General features: G+C 44.7%; 1 protein-coding gene across 1 annotated transcript in view; it reads left to right on the top strand.

Annotated features, from left to right (window-relative positions):
* Nucleotides 1-23,946, top strand: part of LOC135553228 (glutamate receptor ionotropic, kainate 1) — a 195,201-nt gene that overhangs the window by 81,989 nt on the left and 89,266 nt on the right. The window contains exons 7-8 of the mRNA XM_064985403.1: nt 940-1,113; nt 5,788-5,931. Of these exons, the coding sequence (XP_064841475.1) occupies nt 940-1,113; nt 5,788-5,931 (318 nt within the window). The remainder of the gene's footprint in view (nt 1-939; nt 1,114-5,787; nt 5,932-23,946) is intronic.

Below are 23,946 nucleotides of genomic sequence, written 5' to 3' on the forward strand. Positions count from 1 at the left end.
AGGATTATAAGTAGGGGTGAAAGGTCAATCATTTTGATGATTATCGATAGGGCTGAAAGGTCAATTGTTTTGAGGGTTATAGGAGTCTGTAGTTTACCCTGACCACGTTATTTAACCTTGTGCCACTGACTGACCACACAGAAAATAGCTAGTTACTAACTCCAGGTGTTTCTCCCTCATCAGAACCTGTTTGTTACTAAACTCCAGGTGTTTCTCCTTCTTCAGGACCTGTTTGTTACTAAATTCCAGGTGTTTCTCCTTCTTCAGGACCTGTTTGTTACTAAACTCCAGGTGTTTCTCCCTCATCAGGACCTGTTTGTTACTAAACTCCAGGTGTTTCTCCTTCTTCAGGACCTGTTTGTTACTAAACTCCAGGTGTTTCTCCTTCTTCAGGACCTGTTTGTTACTAAACTCCAGGTGTTTCTCCTTCTTCAGGACCTGTTTGTTACTAAACTCCAGGTGTTTCTCCCTCATCAGGACCTGTTTGTTACTAAACTCCAGGTGTTTCTCCTTCTTCAGGACCTGTTTGTTACTAAACTCCAGGTGTTTCTCCCTCATCAGGACCTGTTTGTTACTAAACTCCAGGTGTTTCTCCTTCTTCAGGACCTGTTTGTTACTAAACTCCAGGTGTTTCTCCTTCTTCAGGACCTGTTTGTTACTAAACTCCAGGTGTTTCTCCCTCTTCAGGACCTGTTTGTTACTAAACTTCAGGTGTTTCTCCCTCATCAGGACCTGTTTGTTACTAAACTTCAGGTGTTTCTCCTTCTTCAGGACCTGTTTGTTACTAAACTCCAGGTGTTTCTCCCTCATCAGGACCTGTTTGTTACTAAACTCCAGGTGTTTCTCCTTCTTCAGGACCTGTTTGTTACTAAACTCCAGGTGTTTCTCCCTCATCAGGACCTGTTTGTTACTAAACTTCAGGTGTTTCTCCCTCATCAGGACCTGTTTGCTCTGGACCTGGAGCCGTACAGGTACAGTGGTGTGAACATGACCGGGTTCCGCCTCCTCAACATAGACAACCCCCAGGTCGCCTCCGTGGTCGACAAGTGGTCCATGGAGCGCCAGCAGGCCCCGCCCAAACCAGAGACGGGCATGCTGGATGGCATGATGACGGTACGTTGGCCAAACGTTGACGAAGGTTATGCGACCCAAATATGGGATTTGGTTGAGAAGTATTTCATTTAATATGTTACCGACCGGCTTGATTCGGGCTTATGTAGCAACATTTGAAAATCTGTTTTTTACATTGGATAAAAGTGGAGACTCAGAGCTAGAAAATTGTAGATCATTAACACTACAGTTGAGGAACAATTGGAAAGTAATTTTGCTTTGAAAGTTGATAAACTTGTAACCTCACTTTTGAGAAAATACACCTTGAATGTTTTGGTACCTACTGGAGAGCTCTTCTTTGTCTACAACCATTCATCATCGTTCAAACCATCTTAAGCTTTAGCCCCACCCATCTCTTTAAGGATTCACGTGAGGCCGTGTACTAAACAACCAAAGATTTCAAGACTAAAGGCTGGTTTATTGTATGTGTGTGTTCGTCAATTTATTCTGGAGTGCCAGAGTGTGCTCTGGGCGTTGGTTAACTCAGAGCGTTGTCAGATTGTCTGTTTGTAAATTCTGAGCGTTTCGCTCTCGGAGCGTTCAGAGCGCACACTGGACGCTCTGGCCGAGGAGTAGGGTTGATCTGAGCGTTCTGACCGAACAACAACAGTCAAATACCCAAGCTAACTGGCTAACGTTGGCTAGCTTGCTAGCTACTTTCAGACACAAATGGGAGAAACGCTCACTGACCATTTTACTCGCCCTAGCAGAGCTGGTTAGGCTGTTTTTATGTTATCCAGAGCGTTGGTGACTGCAACTATGCTGCCAGCAATAATTTTATTATGCTTTTTTTCCAACGTTTACTGACACTGGTCATATTCAACGGGTGTTAAGCGTTCTTAAATTCGCCAGTTATTCTGTGCACTAGCACACTCAGACAAGAGTGCTCTGAAATCGGAGTAGATAGCCAGAGCGAATTTACCAGCTACATCTGTCAACATTTGTCGTAGTGACATCATAAACATTATTTTGAAATAGTTACTTTCATGGTGGAGTCTTTTGTTAAGACATGGAGCTAGCTAGCTAGCTAAACAATGAACCATAATCCCAACTCATAACGTTACTACCTATCTGCAGGTTGCTATTCAACCAGGTTCAATGATAGCTAACATTAGGCTATAACTAACAATGCAAATACCTCTGAGATACAAATAATATTGCTACAAAGATCATACACCTAACGTTAGCAAGCGAGCGAGCCAGCTAACGGTAGCTAGCGAGCCAGCCAGCTAACGGTAGTGAGTGTCGTGGAGGTTCGTTACAAAATATAACACTTACAAGAACTTGTGAATTCAATATAGGCTTTTAATACAAACATATCAGAAGCCTAGATGGTCTGCAGAACACACCCTTTTCCAGATCACTGGCTCTGTTTTATACACATACAACATATGAGTCCATCCCACATGCAAATGATGTTCCCTCAGTCCATCTGCCACCATTATATCCCAATCTGTGCATCCTGCTTGTTCAGCTCGATAACGCCCATATCTGCTTTCAGTCAGGTTATAATGGTGACAGGATCTCTTCATGTCCCAAAAATAATACATGCCCATCTTATCCTATTGGCCCCCTATGTTTAGCTTGTCCTTATTAGGACTAGTAGACTATGTGTCTCTTCTCTTCATGCCCTAAAAATATATATTTTTAGTCCATCAGTTGGTCATTTGGCTGACCCCCTCCTTTGTATGTCCCTCTGACCTTGGTTTGTCCAGCTGTCCTATGCTCTCATGGCCTTACTTTGGCTTCATGTCCTATACAATAGACAATGCATTTTACCAGAGTGGCAAATGCACTCTAAATGTATCTTTCTCTTGTGGTACAGTATTATGTTTCTCCCTATATGTACATCTTGCTCCCACACTAGCTAACGGTACACTTTAACGTGAAATGAAAACGCCTTTCTGACAAAATCAGAAGCTTCTAATATCTGAAAATGTAGCTAACTAGATAATTTTACCCATATACATGGACGGATGCTTCTCCCTCTCTGTCACGGTTGCCCTTAGTTTGAAGATGTACTGCGGAGATAGGTGTTTTATACAACAGTCTTCTGTGTGTTCTCTTTCAGAGTCCGTCTGCATATTTGCAATAAAACTCTAATTCAACTGATTTTGGTCTTCCAGAAAGTGGAGTACAACAATTATGCAGTTCTACTACGTGATATCTTTAAAAAAAAAAATATGTTAGAAAGGATTACCTATACTGACCAGCTCATGTTATAGACAGAAGTGTGCTACACGGCAAACCAATCAAAACTCATGTATTTTTTTATTTATTTCACCTTTATTTTACTATTTAGACCAGTTGAGAACAAGTTCTCATTAACAACTGCGACCTGGCCAAGATAAAGCAGTGTGACACAAACAACAACACAGAGTTACACATGGAATAAACAAACATACAGTTAATAACACAATAGAAAAGTCTATATACAGTGTGTGAAAATGAGGTAAGATTAGGGAGGTAAGGCAATAAATAGGCCATAGTGGTCGAAATAATTACAATATAGCAATTAAATACTGGAATGATAGATGTGCAGAATATGAATGTGCAAGTAGAGATACTGGGGTGCAAAGAAGCAAAATGGGTTACAGATGGGCCATGTGCAGGTGCAATGATCTGTAAGCTGCTCTGACAGCTGATGCTTAAAGTTAGTGAGGAAGATATGAGACTCCAGCTTCAGTGACTTTTGCAATTTGTTCCAGTCATTGGCAGCAGAGAACTGGAAGGAAAGGCGGCCAAAGGAGGAATTGGCTTTGGGGGTGACCAGTGAAATATACCTGCTGGAGCAAGTGCTGCGGGTGGGTGCTGCTATGGTGACAAGTGAGCTGAGATAAGGCGGGGCTTTACCTAGCAAAGACTTATAGATGACCTGGAGCCAGTGGGTTTGGCGACGACTATGAAGCGAGGGCCAGCCAACGAGAGCATACAGTTCGCAGTGGTAGGTAGTATATGGGGCTTTGGTGACAAAACGGATGGCACTGTGATAGACTGCATCCATTTTGCTGAGTAGAGTGTTGGAGGCTATTTTTTTAAATGACGTTACGGAAGTCAAGGATCGGTAGGATAGTCAGTTTTACGAGGGTATGTTTGGCAGCATGAGTGAAGGATACTTTGTTGCGAAATAGGAAGCCGATTCTAGTTTCAATTTTGGATTGGAGATGCTTAATGTGAGTCTGGAAGGAGAGTTTACAGTCTCACCAGACACCTAGGTATTTGTAGTTGTCCAAATATTCTTACACGGAACACAAACCGACTGCGCGCGTGCGCATTCGTGCGCCATCGTGCATAAATGTATTTTGTCCCCCCACACCAAACACGATCACAACACGCAGGTTAAAATATCAAACAAACTCTGAACCAATTATATCAATTTGGGGACAGGTCAAAAAGCATTAAACATTTATGGCACTTTAGCTAGTTAGCTTGCACTTGCTAGATAATTTGTCTTATTTAGCTAGCTTGCTGTTGCTAGCTAATTTGTCCTGGGATATAAACATAGAGTTGTTATTTTAACTGAAATGCACAAGGTTCTCTACGCCGCCAATTAATCCACACATAAAACGGTCAACCGAATCATTTCTAGTCATCTCGCTTCCTTCCAGGCCTTTTCTTCTCTTGACTTTATATTGCGATTGACAACTTTCATAAATTAGGTGCATTACCACCACTGACCTAGTTTGTCTTTCAGTCACCCATGTGGGTATAACCAATGACGAAATGGCACGTGGGTACCTGCTTCTATAAACCAATGAGGAGATGGGAGAGGCAGGACTTGCAGTGCGATCGGCGTCAGAAATAGAACCCTCCTAGCCCCTGGCAACGCAGAAGTTTGTTGGCGCGCGCGAGCAGTGTGGGTGCAATAATTGAATAACATAGATTTCAACATTTATTTTGCAATGCTCGCTGCATCATGTTGTGGGTATGCTTGTAATCGTTAAGGACTGGGGAGTTTTCAGGATAAAAAAGAAACAGAATGGAGCTAAGGACAGGCAAAATCCTAGAGGAAAACCTGGTTCAGGCTGCTTTCCACCAGACTCTGGGTGATTAATTCACCTTTTAGTAGGACAATAACCTAAAACACAAATATACACTGGAATTGCTTACCAAGACGATATTGATGTTCCTGCATGGCCTAGTAACAGCTTTGAATTAAATCGAATTTATAGTCTATGGTAAGACTTGAAAGTGGCTGTCTCGTAATGATTAACAGAAAACTTGACAGAGCTTGAATAATTTTTTAAAGAATAAGTTGCAAATATTGTACAATCCAGGTGTGCAAAGCTCTGAGAGACTTACCCAGAAAGACTCACAGCTGTAATCGCTGCCAAAGGTGATTCTAACATATATTGATGTGAATACTTATGTAAATGAGATATTTCTGTATTTAATTTTCAATCAATTTTTAAAAAAAATCTAAAAACATATTTTCACTTTGTCATTATGGGGTATTGTATGTAGATGGGTGAGGAAACAATATATTTAATCCATTGTGAGTTCAGGCTGTAACACAACAACATGTAGAATAAGTCAAGAGGTATGAATACTTTCTGAAGGCCCTGTAAATCAAAAACGTGATGTGCCTGTGGTCCTCCAGGACCAGGGTTGCCTACTCCTGCCGTACACTATTGAGATCAATTAAAGCCAACTTTTTTTTAAACACATCTCTTCCAGACTGAGGCAGCGTTGATGTATGATGCTGTGTACATGGTGGCAGCAGCCTCCCAGCTCTCCACTCAGATCACTGTCAGCTCACTGCAGTGCCACAGACACAAACCCTGGCGCTTCGGAGCACGATTCATGAACATGTTCAAAGAGGTGAGTGAGGCAAGCCACTTTATAATGGAGTATTCCCTCTATCCCCTCTTTCCCACCTCCCCTCATCACTCACTCCCTTCTCTTACCCACCTCCCCTCCCTCACTCCCCCTCAACCCTCTCCTTCCTTCCCACTCCCTCCTCTACCTCCCCTCATCATCTCACTCCTTCCTCTTTCCCACCTCCCCTCATCCCTCCCTTCTCTTTCCCACTCCCCTCAACCCTCCCCCTCATCCCTCACTTCCTTCCCCTCATCCCTCACCCCTCCCCCCTCACTCCCTCATCACTCACTCCCTTCTCTTACCCACCTCCCCTCATCACTCACTCCCTCCTCTCTTTCCCACCTCCCCTCATCCCTCACTCACTCCCTCCTCTTTCCCACCTCCCCTCATCACTCACTCCCTTCTCTTACCCACCTCCCCTCATCACTCACTCCCTTCCTCTTTCCCACCTCCCCTCATCCCTCACTCCCTCCTCTTTCCCACCTCCCCTCATCCCTCTATCCCCTCTTCCCACCTCCCCTCATCACTCACTCCCTTCTCTTTCCCACCTCCCCTCATCCCTCACTCCCTCCTCTTTCCCACCTCCCCTCAACCCTCACTCCCTCCTCTTTCCCACCTCCCCTCATCCCTCTATCCCCACCTCCCCCTCATTCCCACCCATCTCCCCTCATCCCTCACTCCCTCCTCTTTCCCACGTCCCTCATTTCCTCCTCTCCCTCACTCCCTCCTCTTTCCCACCTCCCCTAATCCCTCACTCCCTCCTCTTTCCCACCTCCCCTCATCACTCACTCCCTTCTCTTTCCCACCTCCCCTCATCACTCACTCCCTCCTCTTTCCCACCTCCCCTCATCATCCCTCCTCTTTCCCACCTCCCCTCATCCCTCTCCCTTCCCCTCTTTCCCACCCCCCTCATCCTCCCCCTCATCACTCCCCCCTCATCCCTCCCTTCTCTTCCCCTCCCACCTCCCCTCATCCCTCCCTCCTCTCCATCCTCATTTCCCCCCTCATCCCTTCCCACCTCCCCTCAACCCTCACTCCTTCCTCTTTTTCCCACCTCCCCTCATCACCCCTCACTCACTCCCCCTTCTCTTACCCACCCCTCCCTTCTCATCCCCTCATCCCTCACTCCCTTCTTTCCCACCTCCCTCATCCCTTACCCACCTCCCCTCCCTCATCCCTCTTTCCCACTCCCTCCTCTTTCCCACCTCCCCTCATCCCTCTATCCCCTCTTCCCACCTCCCCTCATCACTCACTCCCTTTTCTGTCCCACCTCCCCTCCCCTCATCCCCTCACTCCCTCCCCTCTATCCCACCTCCCCTCATCTAATCCCTCATCTCCCTTCTCTTACCCACCTCCCCCCACCTCATCCCTCACTCCCTTCTCTTTCCCCTCATCCCTCCCCTCATCCCTCATCCCTCCTCTCCTCCCACCTTCATCCCACCTCCCTTCAACCCTCTATCCCCTCTCACTCACTCCTCCCTTCTCTTTCCCACCTCCCCTCATCCCTCACTCCCTCCTCTCCCACCTCCCCCTACCCTCACTCCCCTCTCCCATTCCTCACTCCCTCCTCTATCCCACCTCCCCTAATCCCTCACTCCCTTCTCTTGCCCACCTCCCCTCATTCCTCACTCCCTCCTCTTTCCCGCCTCACTTGATCGTTCCCTCTCATCCCACCTCCCCTCATCCCTCACTCCTCCTCTTTCCCATCCTCTTTCATCCCCTTATGTCATCCCCCTGCATCCCACTGCTGGCTTGGGGGGGGTTGGTCCTGGCTGATCTCTGGATGGGAGACCAGATGCTGCTGGAGATTGTGTTGGAAGTCCAGTAGGGGGCACTCTTTCCTCTGGTCTAAGGCAATCCCAGGGCAGTGATTGGGGACATTGCCCTGCATAGGGTGCCATGGGATGTTAAACTGGTATCCTGACTCTCTGTGGTCATTTAAAAAAAAAATAAGAGTACGGCTGTTAACCCTAGTGTTGTGGCTAAATTCCCAACCTGGCCCCATTCCACAATGGCCACCGACGCATCCTCCTAATTGGCATATATCACTCTCCACCTGATAGCTGATGAGTGGTGAGCATTCTGGCACAAAATGGTTGGACATTGGTGGTGGATGAGGTGAGTTTCCCCTTCTACTATGTAAAAGTCCCTCAGTTGGTAGAAAAGTGCTTTATATAAATCCAATCAATTATTTTCCCTGCTCACTTGATCCTTCAATCTATTTGTTCTCACCTCCCTTCATGCCTCTTTCCTTTCTTTTCACACTCCTTCATCCATTCTTTCACATCTCACTGCCTTCATCTTATTTAATCACTGGCGGTCTAGAGAGAATGGAGTTAAGACCAGATCCTACCAAAGGTGTGGGGTGTGTGTGTGTGTGTCATTAAGTTCTTAATTGTTTTTCACAATGGAGGAAATCATGCCTTGCATGTGTTTGACAATGACTGAAGATGTGTTACCTGTCAGTAGTACACTACATGGAGGTGTGTAGTGCAGTAATATTGGTTAAAATGTTTATGTGGTGGAAATGTAACACCAGCGAAACCTGAAGTCAGTATAACATGAATCACTCTTTACTATCAGTTAACTGGAGGGGTTACAACAAACACTGCACACACAGTACAAGTCGGTCAGAAGCTCCCCCGGGGCGATGCCTTCAGTTCTCTTATGTACAGCTACACGGACAAGTTATATAGGCATGATTTACATTGTTCATTATTAACGTTGGTTTCTGCATGTGACTGACCGATAGCTCACGAGGCTTCTTCTCTCAAAGCTGAGACCTTGAAACTGAGATACTAATTTTAGTTCCCAGAGCAATGTTCTGGGCATACTGCCAAATTGCTTATACAGTGATTGTGAGAATTCCTCCCATGTACAATCAATCAGTCACTCGAATGAACCCAACCAAGTTGTTTATTAGAAAATTAGCATTATGCTAATATATGATCTGTGTACGATCTGATGCGCACAAACATAACATTTACATTACATCTATTATACTGTGTTTACCTCAAATGCGACCTGTAATAAGACTAAGCAACTAACTAGCCTATTACATTTGTTTATCTGATTACATATACAGTTCCTTGTTGGAAGTTTACATACACTTAGGTTGGAGTCATTAAAACTAGTTTACACACTTAGGTTGGAGTCATTAAAACTAGTTTACATACACTTAGGTTGGAGTCATTAAAACTAGTTTACATACACTTAGGTTGGAGTCATTAAAACTAGTTTACATACACTTAGGTTGGAGTCATTAAAACTAGTTTACATACACTTAGGTTGGAGTCATTAAAACTCGTTTTTCAACCAATCCACACATTTCTTGTTAACAAACTATAGTTTTGGCGAGTTGGTTAGGACATCTACTTTGTACATGACACACATAATTCTTTCCAACAATTGTTTACAGACAGATTATTTCACTTATAATTCACTGTATCACAATTCCAGTGGGTCAGAAGTTTACATACACTAAGTTGATTGTGTCTTTAAACAGCTTGGAAAATTCCAGAAAATGATGTCATGGCTTTAGAAGCTTCTGATATGCTAATTGACATCATTTGAGTCAATTGGAGGTGTACCTGTGGATGTATTTCAAGGCCTACCTTCAAACTCAGTGCCTCTTTGCTTGACATCATGCGGAAATCAAAAGAAATCAGCCAAGACCTCAGAAAAACATTTGTAGACCTCCACAAATCTGGTTCATCCTTGGGAGCAATTTCCAAATGCCTGAAGATACCACATTCATCTGTACCAGCAATAGTATGCAAGTATAAACACCATGGGACCACGCAGTCGTCATACCCCTCAGGAAGGAGACACATTCTGTCTCTTGGAGATGAACGTACTTTGGTGTGAAAAGTGCAAATCAAATCCAGAACAACAGCAAAGGACCTTGTGAAGATGCTCGAGGAAACAGCTACAAAAGCATCTGTATACCCACAGTAAAACGAGTCCTATATCGACATAACCTGAAATGCCGCTCAGCAAGGAATAAGCCACAGCTCCAAAACCGCCATAAATAAGCCGGACTACAGTTTGCAACTGCACATGGGGACAAAGATGGTACTTTTTAGGAAAATTTCCTCTGGTCTGATGAAACAAAAATAGAACTGTCTGGTCATAATGACCATAATTATGTTTGGAGGACAGAGGAGAGGTTTGCAAGCCAAAAAACACCATCCCAACCATGAAACACAGGGGTGGAAGCATCATGTTGTGGGGGTGCTTTGCTGCAGGAGTGACTGGTGCACTTCACAAAATAGATGGCTTCATGAGAGAGGAAAATTATGTGGATATATTGAAGCAACATCTCAAGGCATCAGTCAGGGAGTTAAAGCTTGGTCGCAAATTGGTCTTCCAAATGGACAATGACCCCAAGCATACTTCCAAAGTTTTGGCAAAATGGCTTGAGGACAACAAAGTCAAGGTATTGGAGTGGTCATCACAAAGCCCTGACCTAAGTCCTATAAAACATTTGTGGGCAGAACTGAAAAAGTGTGTGTGAGCAAGGAGGCCTACAAACTTGACTCAGTTCCACCAGCTCTGTCAGGAGGAATGGGCCAACATTCACCCATCTTAATGTGGGAAGCTTGTGGAAGGCTTCCTGAAACGTTTGACCCAAGTTAAACAATTTAAAAGCAATGCTACCAAATACTAGTTGAGTTTATGTAAACTTCTGACCCACTGGGAATGTGATGAAAGAAATGAAATCTGAAATAAATCACTTTACTATTATTCTGACATTTCACATTCTTAAAATAAAGTGGTGATCCTAACTGACCTAAGACAGGGAATGTTTACTAGGATTAAATGTCAGGAATTGTGAAAAACTGAGTTTAAATGTATTTGGCTAAGGTGTATGTAAACTTCCGACTTCAACTGTAGATGGATTTAGCAACATGCAAGAGACTATCGTTGAGTTATAGGAATTGGCTATCAACAAAAGAATAAGAACTGTCTATCAAAGGCAGATATTTAATCACATAGTAAAATTAATGGATTCACATACAAGGCATGAAGCTTAAGTTACAAAGCATGAATAAACATTACAAGGCATTACTAATCTAGGCCTGATCAGAGAATGAGAGAGACACAAAGAATCCATGGCTTGTGCCCATAGCTCTTCAGGGAGAGAGAGAGGCAAAGTCTTCTCATGCTGTTTTGACTCAATTTGGCATGAGGGTCTGCTGAATGAATGGATGAATGAATGGAAAACTGTGTTGGGGGAAAAACATGCAACATTCCAAAATTCATGTACACAAATAACAATTGTGACGTTAAAATTGGCAAAAAGACAATCACATTTTTTTCCACAGGGCCGTGGGGTGAGACAGGGATGCAGCTTAAGCCCCACCCTCTTCAACATATGTATCAATGATTTGGTGAGGGCACTTGTCACGGTTGTGTGGAGAGACGGACCAAGGCGCAGCGTGCTCTGAGTTCCACAATTTATTAAGTGATACTTACAAACAACAACAAAAAGAAACATACAACAAACCGTGACTTCAGCGGTGCCACATGCACTACCTCAAAACAAGATCCCACAAAACAGTGGGGAAATGGCTGCCTAAATATGATCCCCAATCAGAGACAAACAGCTGCCTCTGATTGGGAACCATACCAGTCCAACATAGAACTAAACAACCTGGATAGGAATAACCCCCCCCCCTAGTCACATCCCGACCTAACCAAAATAGAGAATAAAAAAGGCTCTCTATGGTCAGGGCGTGACAAGCACTAAAACAGTCTGCAGCACCCGGCCTTACCCTACTAGAATCTGAAGGCGTAGGCTCATGTTTTTAGTTGGATAGGTTTCCTGATTTTTATGCATTTTTCATCAAACCATTTGTCATTTTTGTTAATGTTCTTACGTTTTTTGCTCAAAATGTTTAGATTTGATAGGGAAGCTGAGAGGTTAAATATACTATTTAGGTTTTTCTACTGCCAAGTTTACACCTTCACTATTACAGTGAAACATTTTTTTTCCAGGAAGTTGTCTAATTAGGGTTGAATTTGTTGTTGCCTAATTGTTTTTTTGGTTTTTACACTACTTCCCTTCCATCTATAGCATTTCTTAATATTATTCAGTTCCTTTGGTTTTGATGACTCATTGAGTTTTGCTCTGTTCAAGTAGACTGTGATTTTTCTGTGATCTGATAGGGGTGTCAGTGGGCTGACTGTGAACGCTTTGAGAGAGTCTGGGTTGAGGTCAGTGATAAAGTAGTCTACGGTACAACTGCCAAGAGATGGGCTATAGGTGTATCTACCGTAGGAGTTCCCTTCTGGTAGTTGATTCTAAGATTTGTATTTGATCAGACCGGAAGACAGACGGACAGACAGGACAGACCGGACGGACAGACGGACGGACAGGAAGACGGACAGACGGACGGACAGGAAGACGAACAGACGGACGGACAGACAGACGGACAGACAGACGGACAGAAAGATGGAGAGACGGACAGACAGGAAGACGGACAGACAGGACAGACAGACAGGACAGACTGGAAGACGGACCGACGGACGGACGGACAGGAAGACGGACAGACGGACGGACAGGAAGACGGACAGACGGACGGACAGGAAGACGGACAGACGGACGGACAGGAAGACGGACAGATGGACGGACAGGAAGACGAACGGACGGACAGACGGACAGAAAGATGGATGGACAGACAGGAAGACAGACAGACGGACAGACAGGAAGACAGACGGACAGACGGATAGACGGACGGACAGGAAGACGGACAGACAGACGGACGGACAGGAAGACGGACAGACAAACGGACAGACAGATGGACGGACAGACAGGAAGACAGACAAGAAGACAGACGGACGGACAGAAGGACAGACAGAAGGACAGACACTCTTGATCAAATCATATCACATTTATTTATAAAGCCATTTTTACATCAGGAGATGTCTCAAAGTGCTGTACAGAAACCCAGCCTAAAACCCCAAACAGCAGGCAAAGAAGATGTAGAAAAACGGTGGCTATGAAAAACTCTATAAAGGCAGGAACCTAGGAAGAAATAGGCTCTGGTGGTGTGACCAGTCCTCTTCTGGTTGTCCCGGGTGGAGATTAAAACAGTACATGACCATTAAGGCCCGATCATTCTTCAGGGTGTTCAAACGTTCATAGATGACCAGCAGGGTCAAATAATAATCATTCAGCAATCGAGACAGTTCAAGCATTCAGAGGTCGAGACAGTAGGTGCGGTAGAGAGAGAGGGTCGAAAACAACAAGGTCAGGGTTCCATAGCCACAAGCAAAACAGCAGAAACTGGATCAGCAGCATGACCAGGTGAACACAGAGAGAGAGGTCCTGAGAGAGAGAGAGAGAGAGAGAGAGAGAGAGAGAGAGAGAGAGAGAGAGAGAGAGAGAGAGAGAGAGAGAGAGAGAGAGAGAGAGAGAGAGAGAGAGAGAGAGAGAGAGAGAGAGAGAGAGAGAGAGAGAGAGAGAGAGAGAGAGAGAGAGAGAGAGACAGAGAGAGAGAGAGACACAGAGAGAGAGAGAGACACAGAATAGAGAGATCACACAGACCATCACTAATTCTCAAACTCTTCGACCAGAGAGACACACAGACACATTTCTTTGGACACACAGACACAGAGATTCTCACAGTTGTGTTACTGACAACTGATATTATACACACAGAGTGAATGTGACAGTGTTCACACAGATGGTTTGAGAGAGACACACAGACGGACGGAATTTCACCAGATAGGGCAGACTGACCCTGGCTCATAGACTATTGCAGCATATGCTGAGACGGACACACACACAGTGGCCCCGTCTGACGATACCCTCTGACAGGGCCAACCAGGTAGGATATACTAACTTTGCCAAAGCACAGGCCCCACACCACTTGAGGGATATCAGCAGACCAACAACGTACTACCCTGAAACAAGGCTATGTATAGCCCACAAAGATTTCCTCCACCGCACAAGCCCGAGTGGGTGCAAAACTGGACAGGAAGGTCACCTCAGTGACTCGGCCCACTCAAGTCAAGTATAGCGAAAAAATCCTGGCACGACGTGATGCACCACTCCTAGGGACGGCATGGAGGAGCATTTGCAAGCCAGTGTCTCAGCCCACGTAATATGGTCAGAGGCAGAGAATCCCAGTGGAGAGGGGAACGAGCCAGATAGAGAAAGCACTAAATACATGGCCAGAGTGGGTAGCCGAAGAATTAGAGCATTGCAGTCTAATCTAGAAGTGACAAAAGCATGGATGAGTTTTTCTGCATCAATTTTGGACAAAAAAAAATTTCAGATTTTTTGCAATGTTACGGAGATGTATAAAAGCTGCCCTTGAAGTATTCTTGATAAGTTTGTCAAAAGAGAGTTCAGGGTCCAGAGTAACGCCAGGGTCCTTCACAGTTTTATTTGAGACAACTGTACAACCATGTGTCAGATCAAACAGCAGATCTCTTTGTTTCTTGGGACCTAGAACTAACATATCTGTTTTTTTCCGAAATTAAGAGTCAAATGTTTGCTGTCATCCATTTCCTTATGTCTGAAACACAGGCTTCCAGGGAGGGCAATTTTGAGGCTTCACCGTGTTTCATCGAAATATACAGCTGTGTGTCGTCCGCATAGCATTGAATGTTGATATTGTGTTTCTGAATAACATCACCAAGAAGTAGAATATATTGTAAAAACAATAGTGGTCCTAAAACGGAACCTTGAGGAACTCCAAAACTTAAAATGGATTAGTCAGAGGACAAATCATCCACAGAGACAAACTGATATCTTTCTGACAGGTAAGATCTAAACTAGGCAAGAAGTTGTCCGTGTAAACTAGGCAAGAAGTTGTCCGTGTAAACTAGGCAATAAGTTGTCCATGTAGACCAATTAGGGTTTCCAATCTCTCCAAAGTAATGTGGTGATCGATGGTGTCAAAGGCGGCACTAAGGTCTAGGAGGACAGATGCAGAGCCTCGGTCTGATGCCATTAAAAGGTCTCGGTCTGATGCCATTAATTACCACCTTCACCAGTGCAGTCTCAGTACTGATGGGGTCTGAAACCAGACTGGAGCATTTCGTATGCATTATTTGTCTTCAGGAAGGCAGTGAGTTGCCATGCAACAGCTTTTTCTAAAATGTTTGTAGAGGAATGGGAGATTCGATATAGGCCGATAGTTAAAAAAAAAAAAAAAATCTGGGTCAAGGTTCGGCTTTTTCACAATAGGCTTTACTACTGCCACTTTTAGTGAGTTTGGTACAGATCCGGAGGATAGGGAGACGTTTATTATGTTCAACATAGGATGGCCAAGCACAGGAAGCAGCTCTTTCAGTAGTTTAGTTGGAATAGGGTCTAGTAGGCAGCTGGAAGGTTTAGAGGCCATGAATGTGTCAAGAGATACAGGATTTTAAAAACTTGAGTGTCTCATTGGAGAGGCCTCTTTCAACTCAGTATTCTTCAGGCTTTAGCCATGTTTCAGTCAGGCCAATAACATCAAGGTTAAGATCCATTTTGAGTTGTGAGGTATTATCACAGTCTCTTTAAAAAATGACAGGGATTGAGGAGGTCTTTATTCCAGTGAGATTACTCAGGGGAACACCGCCATGTTTAGATTTACCCAACCTAGATCGAGGCACAGTGTCAATGGGGATAGCTGAGCTGACTACGTTGACTGTGCTAGTGGCAGACTCCACTAAGCTGGCAGGATGGCAAACAGCCTGCTGCCTGACCTGCACGCTATCACATTGTGGAGTTAGACAGGGCTCTACGTTGATAAATAAGATGAGAGCACCCCTCCAGCTAGGATGGAGTCCGTCACTCCTCAGCAGGCCAGGCTTGGTCATGTTTGTGGGTGAGTCCCAGAAAGAGGGACAATTATCTACAAATTCTATCTTATGGGAGGGGCAGTAAACAGTTTTCAAGACTGCTGTAGAGCTGGTAGCCAATCAGTCTGTCCGTTTGTATGTGTGATCCTTGAGATCAGAGTTTTAAGAGTTATGTTTTAATGAGAAAATACTTTTATGTGAAGGTGGATTCTGAATATAACAACCATTATTTTTTTATATCTCAGTCTCCCTCTTGCATGTTAATGTCAGAAATCTATTTCCAAAAATAGACATGATTAAAATATGGGCCAAAAATGACAAAATGCAGACTTGTTGGTTTTATCAGAAATTTGACTAAAGAAAATATCTGTCAAATTACTGGATTTCTATTGATTGGTACACAGTTTTTAGAACGGATCGGATGAGTAAAGGAGGAGGGGTTGCAATTTATGTGAAATCCGAGTTTAACACCTCTGAAATTCACCTCTGAAATTCACCTCTGAAATTCTCCTCTGAAATTCTCTTTTGAATTGCTTGCGGTTAAAGTGAACATATATAAGGACTCCCACATCACTGTAGTCAGCTGCTACAGACCGCTCTCGGCTGCTACAGACCGCCCTCGGCTTCTACAGACCGCCCTCGGTTGCTACAGACCGCCCTCGTCTGCTACAGACCGCCCTCGGTTGCTACAGACCGCCCTCGTCTGCTACAGACCGCCCTCGTCTGCTACAGACCGCCCTCGGTTGCTACAGACCGCCCTCGGCTTCTACAGACCGCCCTCGGCTTCTACAGACCGCCCTCGGCTTCTACAGACCGCCCTCGGCTGCTACAGACCGCCCTCGGCTGCTACAGACCGAATTCGTTCTTTTAGGAGATTTGACCTGGGACATACTTACATCTGTATTTGACTCTTCTTAAAGAATTGTTTGACTCTCTGAATCTCGCTCTATTAATTAATGTGCCTAAAAGACCGAATCCCAGCGCACCAAACAAATTAACACTATTGGACATTATACTAACGAATACCCCTCACAAATACACATCGACTGGGATATTCCGTAATGACGTCAGTGATCGCTGTGCAAACGCTTGTGATAGATATAAAATAAATGACCAAAACCAAACCCCGTTATATTTTTAAAAGACATTTTAGACAGTTTGATGAACAAGCGTTCTTACATGATCTGTACCATAAAAGAGACAAAATCTGATTCCCGATGTTGACACTGCCTGGGACTATTTTTATGTGAAATGTGTGTCCATTTGTGATAAGCTGTGAAGAAATGTACAATCAGTGGAAGGAACCAATGCCTGGTTTTCAGATAACTTGGCAGAATGAATTAGAAACAGAAATATCTATTGGGATCAAGCTAGACATACAAATGCTCCTGTTGACTGGGCCTCCTTCAGCGCGCTAAGAAACAAATGCACAGAGTTGATCAGGAAGTCCAAATCAGATGACTATTTAAATGCAGCCACAGAGAACCTAAACAACCCTACCATGTTCTGGAAGCCAATCAAATCAGTGTCAGGTTCTAATGTCTCCTCTGGCCTTCCTGACCATTTAATGATGGATGCTAATGAAGTGAAGGATAGAGCCCATACTGTAGGAGTTTTTAACAAGCACTTCATATCTGCTGGTTCAGTTGTTGATAATGGTGGGGCCCAGGCCTCTAATGTCAGCTCTGTTACAGTCAACTATGATATAGGCCCTCATGTGAACCATTTTAACTTTGAGCCTGTTTCTTATACTGATGTCCATAAAGCACTAAAGGCAATGGACACTAACATGTCTGCAGGTCCAGACAACCTGGACCCCCTACCTCTTAAAGATAGCAGCTGGTATTATCACTGAACCTGTGGCTCACATTTTCAACTTGAGTCTCTTGATCAATTCCATACCCAGCATTTGGAAATCAGCTTATGTCCTCCCACTGCTAAAGGGTGGAGATCCCTCAGACGCTAAGAACTATCGTCCTATCTCTAAACTCCCTATCCTGGCCAAAGTCTATGAATGCCTAGTGAACTCACAGTTAAAACACTTCCGAATTGAAAAGAATATACTGAGCGAGGTTTAGTCAAATCAAATCAAATGTATTTATAAAGCCCTTCGCACATCAGCTGATATCTCAAAGTGCTGTACAGAAACCCAGCCTAAAACCCCAAACAGCAAGCAATGCAGGTGTAGAAGCACGGTGGCTAGGAAAAACTCCCTAGAAAGGCCAAAACCTAGGAAGAAACCTAGAGAGGAACCAGGCTATGTGGGGTGGCCAGTCCTCTTCTGGCTGTGCCGGGTGGAGATTATAACAGAACATGGCCAAGATGTTCAAATGTTCATAAATGACCAGCATGGTCAAATAATAATAAGGCAGAACAGTTGAAACTGGAGCAGCAGCACGGTCAGGTCTGGCTTTAGATCGGGGCACAGCACCACAACTGCAGCTATGGCAGTGGCACATGACATCATTAATGCACTTGATTAAAAAGGCAACATTGTGCTACTCTGTTTGTGGATTTATCAAATGCCTTTGATTCAGTTGACCATGAATTGTTGCTAGCTAGACTCAGTAACATTGGTCTCAGTGAAGGAGCAGTAAATTGGTTTAGGAACTAATCTTTCTGACAGAACACAATGTGTTATATACTGACAATCACAAGTCTAGCTGTCTCGAGATTAATAGAGGTGTGCCCCAGGGTTCCATTTTAGCTCCTGTGTTGTTCTCAATGATTTGGGAAACGGGATGCAACCAGCAAATTTCCATCTATATGCAGATGATATAGTTGTATATTCATGTGCTCCTTCTCTGGTTCAGGCTGTTGAAGAGCTGCAGACTGCTTTTCAGTCACTGCAGGCCTCCCTTTATGGTCTCGAACTGGTCTTGGATGTAGAAACAACTAAGTTCATGACCTTTTACCAGAGCTAGAACTCTGCCAGAGAAGGTTAGCATTGTCACATCTGATGGCTTATTGAACAAGTGTCATCCTACAAAGGTATGTGGTTGGATGACAAGTTGTCCTTTAAAGTTCATGTGGATAATCTTGTGACAAAGCTTCAATTGAAATTGTTGTTTTATTTTCATAATAAGGCTTCCCTCTTATGGAAGAAGGTTGTTCAGGCCACGTTTCTCTCTGTTATTGATCACGGTGACTTGTTGTATATGGATGCTGCCTCCTCTGTCTAAAATAGACTGGACTCTGTTTATCATACAGCCTCCTCTGTCTAACAGAGACTGGACTCTGTTTATCATACAGCCTCCTCTGTCTTACAGAGACTGGACTCTGTTTGTCATGCAGCCTCCTCTGTCTAAAATAGACTGGACTCTGTTTATCATACAGCCTCCTCTGTCTAACAGAGACTGGACTCTGTTTATCATGCAGCCTCCTCTGTCTAACAGAGACTGGACTCTGTTTATCATACAGCCTCCTCTGTCTAACAGAGACTGGACTCTGTTTATCATGCTGCCTCCTCTGTCTTACAGAGACTGGACTCTGACTGGTCTAACAGAGACTCTGTTTATCATACAGCCTCCTCTGTCTAACAGAGACTGGACTCTGTTTATCATGCAGCCTCCTCTGTCTAACAGAGACTGGACTCTGTTTATCATGCAGCCTCCTCTGTCTAACAGAGACTGGACTCTGTTTATCATGCAGCCTCCTCTGTCTAACAGAGACTCTGTTTATCATGCAGCCTCCTCCTCTGTCTAACAGAGACTGGACTCTGTTTATCATACAGCCTCCTCTGTCTTACAGAGACTGGACTCTTTATCATACAGTTTATCATGCAGCCTCCTCTGTCTTACAGAGACTGGACTCTGTTTATCATGCAGCCTCCTCTGTCTAACAGAGACTGGACTCTGTTTATCATACAGCCTCCTCTGTCTTACAGAGACTGGACTCTGTTTATCATGCAGCCTCCTCTGTCTACAGAGACTGGACTCTGTTTATCATGCAGCCTCCTCTGTCTTACAGAGACTGGACTCTGTTTATCATAGCCTCCTCTGTCTAACAGAGACTCTGTTTATCATGCTCTCTGTCTTACAGTGGACTTCTGTTTATCATACAGCCTCCTCTGTCTAACAGAGACTGGACTCTGTTTATCATACAGCCTCCTCTGTCTAACAGAGACTGGACTCTGTTTATCATACAGCCTCCTCTGTCTTACAGAGACTGTTTACATCTGTTTACTCTGTTTATCATGCAGCCTCCTCTGTCTAACAGAGACTCTGTTTATCATACAGCCTCCTCTGTCTTACAGAGACTGGACTCTGTTTATCATGCAGCCTCCTCTGTCTAACAGAGACTGGACTCTGTTTATCATACAGCCTCCTCTGTCTAACAGAGACTGGACTCTGTTTATCATACAGCCTCCTCTGTCTAACAGAGACTGGACTCTGTTTATCATGCAGCCTCCTCTGTCTAACAGAGACTGGACTCTGTTTATCATGCAGCCTCCTCTGTCTAACAGAGACTGGACTCTGTTTATCATACAGCCTCCTCTGTCTTACAGAGACTGGACTCTGTTTATCATACAGCCTCCTCTGTCTAACAGAGACTGGACTCTGTTTATCATACAGCCTCCTCTGTCTGACAGAGACTCTCTGTTTATCATACAGCCTCCTCTGTCTGACAGAGACTCTGTTTATCATACAGCCTCCTCTGTCTAACAGAGACTGGACTCTGTTTATCATGCTGCCTCCTCTGTCTAACAGAGACTGGACTCTGTTTATCATACAGCCTCCTCTGTCTGACAGAGACTCTGTTTATCATACAGCCTCCTCTGTCTAACAGAGACTGGACTCTGTTTATCATGCTGCCTCCTCTGTCTAACAGAGACTGGACTCTGTTTATCATGCAGCCTCCTCTGTCTAACAGAGACTGGACTCTGTTTATCATGCTGCCTCCTCTGTCTAACAGAGACTGGACTCTGTTTATCATGCAGCCTCCTCTGTCTAACAGAGACTGGTCTCTGTTTATCATACAGCCTCCTCTGTTTATCATACAGCCTCCTCTGTCTTACAGAGACTGGACTCTCTTTATCATGCAGCCTCCTCTGTCTAACAGAGACTGGACTCTGTTTATCATGCAGCCTCCTCTGTCTTACAGAGACTGGACTCTGTTTATCATACAGCCTCCTCTGTCTAACAGAGACTCTGTTTATCATGCAGCCTCCTCTGTCTTACAGAGACTGGACTCTGTTTATCATACAGCCTCCTCTGTCTAACAGAGACTCTGTTTATCATACAGCCTCCTCTGTCTAACAGAGACTGGACTCTGTTTATCATACAGCCTCCTCTGTCTAACAGAGACTGGACTCTGTTTATCATACAGCCTCCTCTGTCTTACAGAGACTCTGTTTATCATGCAGCCTCCTCTGTCTGACAGAGACTGGACTCTGTTTATCATGCAGCCTCCTCTGTCTAACAGAGACTCTGTTTATCATACAGCCTCCTCTGTCTTACAGAGACTGGACTCTGTTTATCATGCAGCCTCCTCTGTCTAACAGAGACTGGACTCTGTTTATCATACAGCCTCCTCTGTCTAACAGAGACTGGACTCTGTTTATCATACAGCCTCCTCTGTCTAACAGAGACTGGACTCTGTTTATCATGCAGCCTCCTCTGTCTAACAGAGACTGGACTCTGTTTATCATGCAGCCTCCTCTGTCTAACAGAGACTGGACTCTGTTTATCATACAGCCTCCTCTGTCTTACAGAGACTGGACTCTGTTTATCATACAGCCTCCTCTGTCTAACAGAGACTGGACTCTGTTTATCATACAGCCTCCTCTGTCTGACAGAGACTCTGTTTATCATACAGCCTCCTCTGTCTGACAGAGACTCTGTTTATCATACAGCCTCCTCTGTCTAACAGAGACTGGACTCTGTTTATCATGCTGCCTCCTCTGTCTAACAGAGACTGGACTCTGTTTATCATACAGCCTCCTCTGTCTGACAGAGACTCTGTTTATCATACAGCCTCCTCTGTCTAACAGAGACTGGACTCTGTTTATCATGCTGCCTCCTCTGTCTAACAGAGACTGGACTCTGTTTATCATGCAGCCTCCTCTGTCTAACAGAGACTGGACTCTGTTTATCATGCAGCCTCCTCTGTCTAACAGAGACTGGACTCTGTTTATCATGCTGCCTCCTCTGTCTAACAGAGACTGGACTCTGTTTATCATGCTGCCTCCTCTGTCTAACAGAGACTCTGTTTATCATGCAGCCTCCTCTGTCTAACAGAGACTGGACTCTGTTTATCATGCAGCCTCCTCTGTCTGACAGAGACTGGACTCTGTTTATCATGCTGCCTCCTCTGTCTAACAGAGACTGGACTCTGTTTATCATGCAGCCTCCTCTGTCTAACAGAGACTCTGTTTATCATGCAGCCTCCTCTGTCTAACAGAGACTGGACTCTGTTTATCATACAGCCTCCTCTGTCTAACAGAGACTGGACTCTGTTTATCATACAGCCTCCTCTGTCTAACAGAGACTGGACTCTGTTTATCATGCAGCCTCCTCTGTCTAACAGAGACTGGACTCTGTTTATCATGCTGCCTCCTCTGTCTAACAGAGACTGGACTCTGTTTATCATGCAGCCTCCTCTGTCTAACAGAGACTGGACTCTGTTTATCATACAGCCTCCACTGTCTAACAGAGACTGGACTCTGTTTATCATACAGCCTCCTCTGTCTAAAATAGACTGGACTCTGTTTATCATGCAGCCTCCTCTGTCTAACAGAGACTGGACTCTGTTTATCATGCAGCCTCCTCTGTCTAACAGAGACTGGACTCTGTTTATCATACAGCCTCCTCTGTCTTACAGAGACTGGACTCTGTTTGTCATGCAGCCTCCTCTGTCTAAAATAGACTGGACTCTGTTTATCATACAGCCTCCTCTGTCTTACAGAGACTGGACTCTGTTTATCATGCAGCCTCCTCTGTCTAACAGAGACTGGACTCTGTTTATCATGCTGCCTCCTCTGTCTAAAATAGACTGGACTCTGTTTATCATACAGCCTCCTCTGTCTAACAGAGACTGGACTCTGTTTATCATGCAGCCTCCTCTGTCTTACAGAGACTGGACTCTGTTTATCATACAGCCTCCTCTGTCTTACAGAGACTGGACTCTGTTTATCATACAGCCTCCTCTGTCTAACAGAGACTGGACTCTGTTTATCATGCTGCCTCCTCTGTCTAACAGAGACTGGACTCTGTTTATCATGCAGCCTCCTCTGTCTAACAGAGACTGGTCTCTGTTTATCATGCAGCCTCCTCTGTCTAACAGAGACTGGACTCTGTTTATCATGCAGCCTCCTCTGTCTAACAGAGACTGGACTCTGTTTATCATGCAGCCTCCTCTGTCTAACAGAGACTGGACTCTGTTTATCATGCAGCCTCCTCTGTCTAACAGAGCCTGGACTCTGTTTATCATGCAGCCTCCTCTGTCTAACAGAGACTGGACTCTGTTTATCATGCAGTCTCCTCTGTCTTACAGAGACTGGACTCTGTTTATCATGCAGCCTCCTCTGTCTGACAGAGACTGGACTCTGTTTATCATGCTGCCTCCTCTGTCTGACAGAGACTGGACTCTGTTTATCACACAGCCTCCTCTGTCTAACAGAGACTGGACTCTGTTTATCATGCTGCCTCCTCTGTCTAACAGAGACTGGACTCTGTTTATCATGCAGCCTCCTCTGTCTAACAGAGACTGGACTCTGTTTATCATGCAGCCTCCTCTGTCTAACAGAGCCTGGACTCTGTTTATCATGCAGCCTCCTCTGTCTAACAGAGCCTGGACTCTGTTTATCATGCAGCCTCCTCTGTCTCACAGGAGACTGGACTCTGTTTATCATGCAGCCTCCTCTGTCTAACAGAGCCTGGACTCTGTTTATCATGCAGCCTCCTCTGTCTAACAGAGACTGGACTCTGTTTATCAAGCAGCCTCCTCTGTCTAACAGAGACTGGACTCTGTTTATCAAGCAGCCTCCTCTGTCTAACAGAGACTGGACTCTGTTTATCATGCAGCCTCCTCTGTTTATCATACAGCCTCCTCTGTCTAACAGAGACTGGACTCTGTTTATCAAGCAGCCTCCTCTGTCTTACAGAGACTGGACTCTGTTTATCAAGCAGCCTCCTCTGTCTTACAGAGACTGGACTCTGTTTATCATACAGCCTCCTCTGTCTAACAGAGACTGGACTCTGTTTATCATGCAGC

This window comes from Oncorhynchus masou, chromosome 13, assembly GCF_036934945.1.
Source record: "Oncorhynchus masou masou isolate Uvic2021 chromosome 13, UVic_Omas_1.1, whole genome shotgun sequence".
NCBI classification, from domain to species: Eukaryota; Metazoa; Chordata; class Actinopteri; order Salmoniformes; family Salmonidae; genus Oncorhynchus; species Oncorhynchus masou.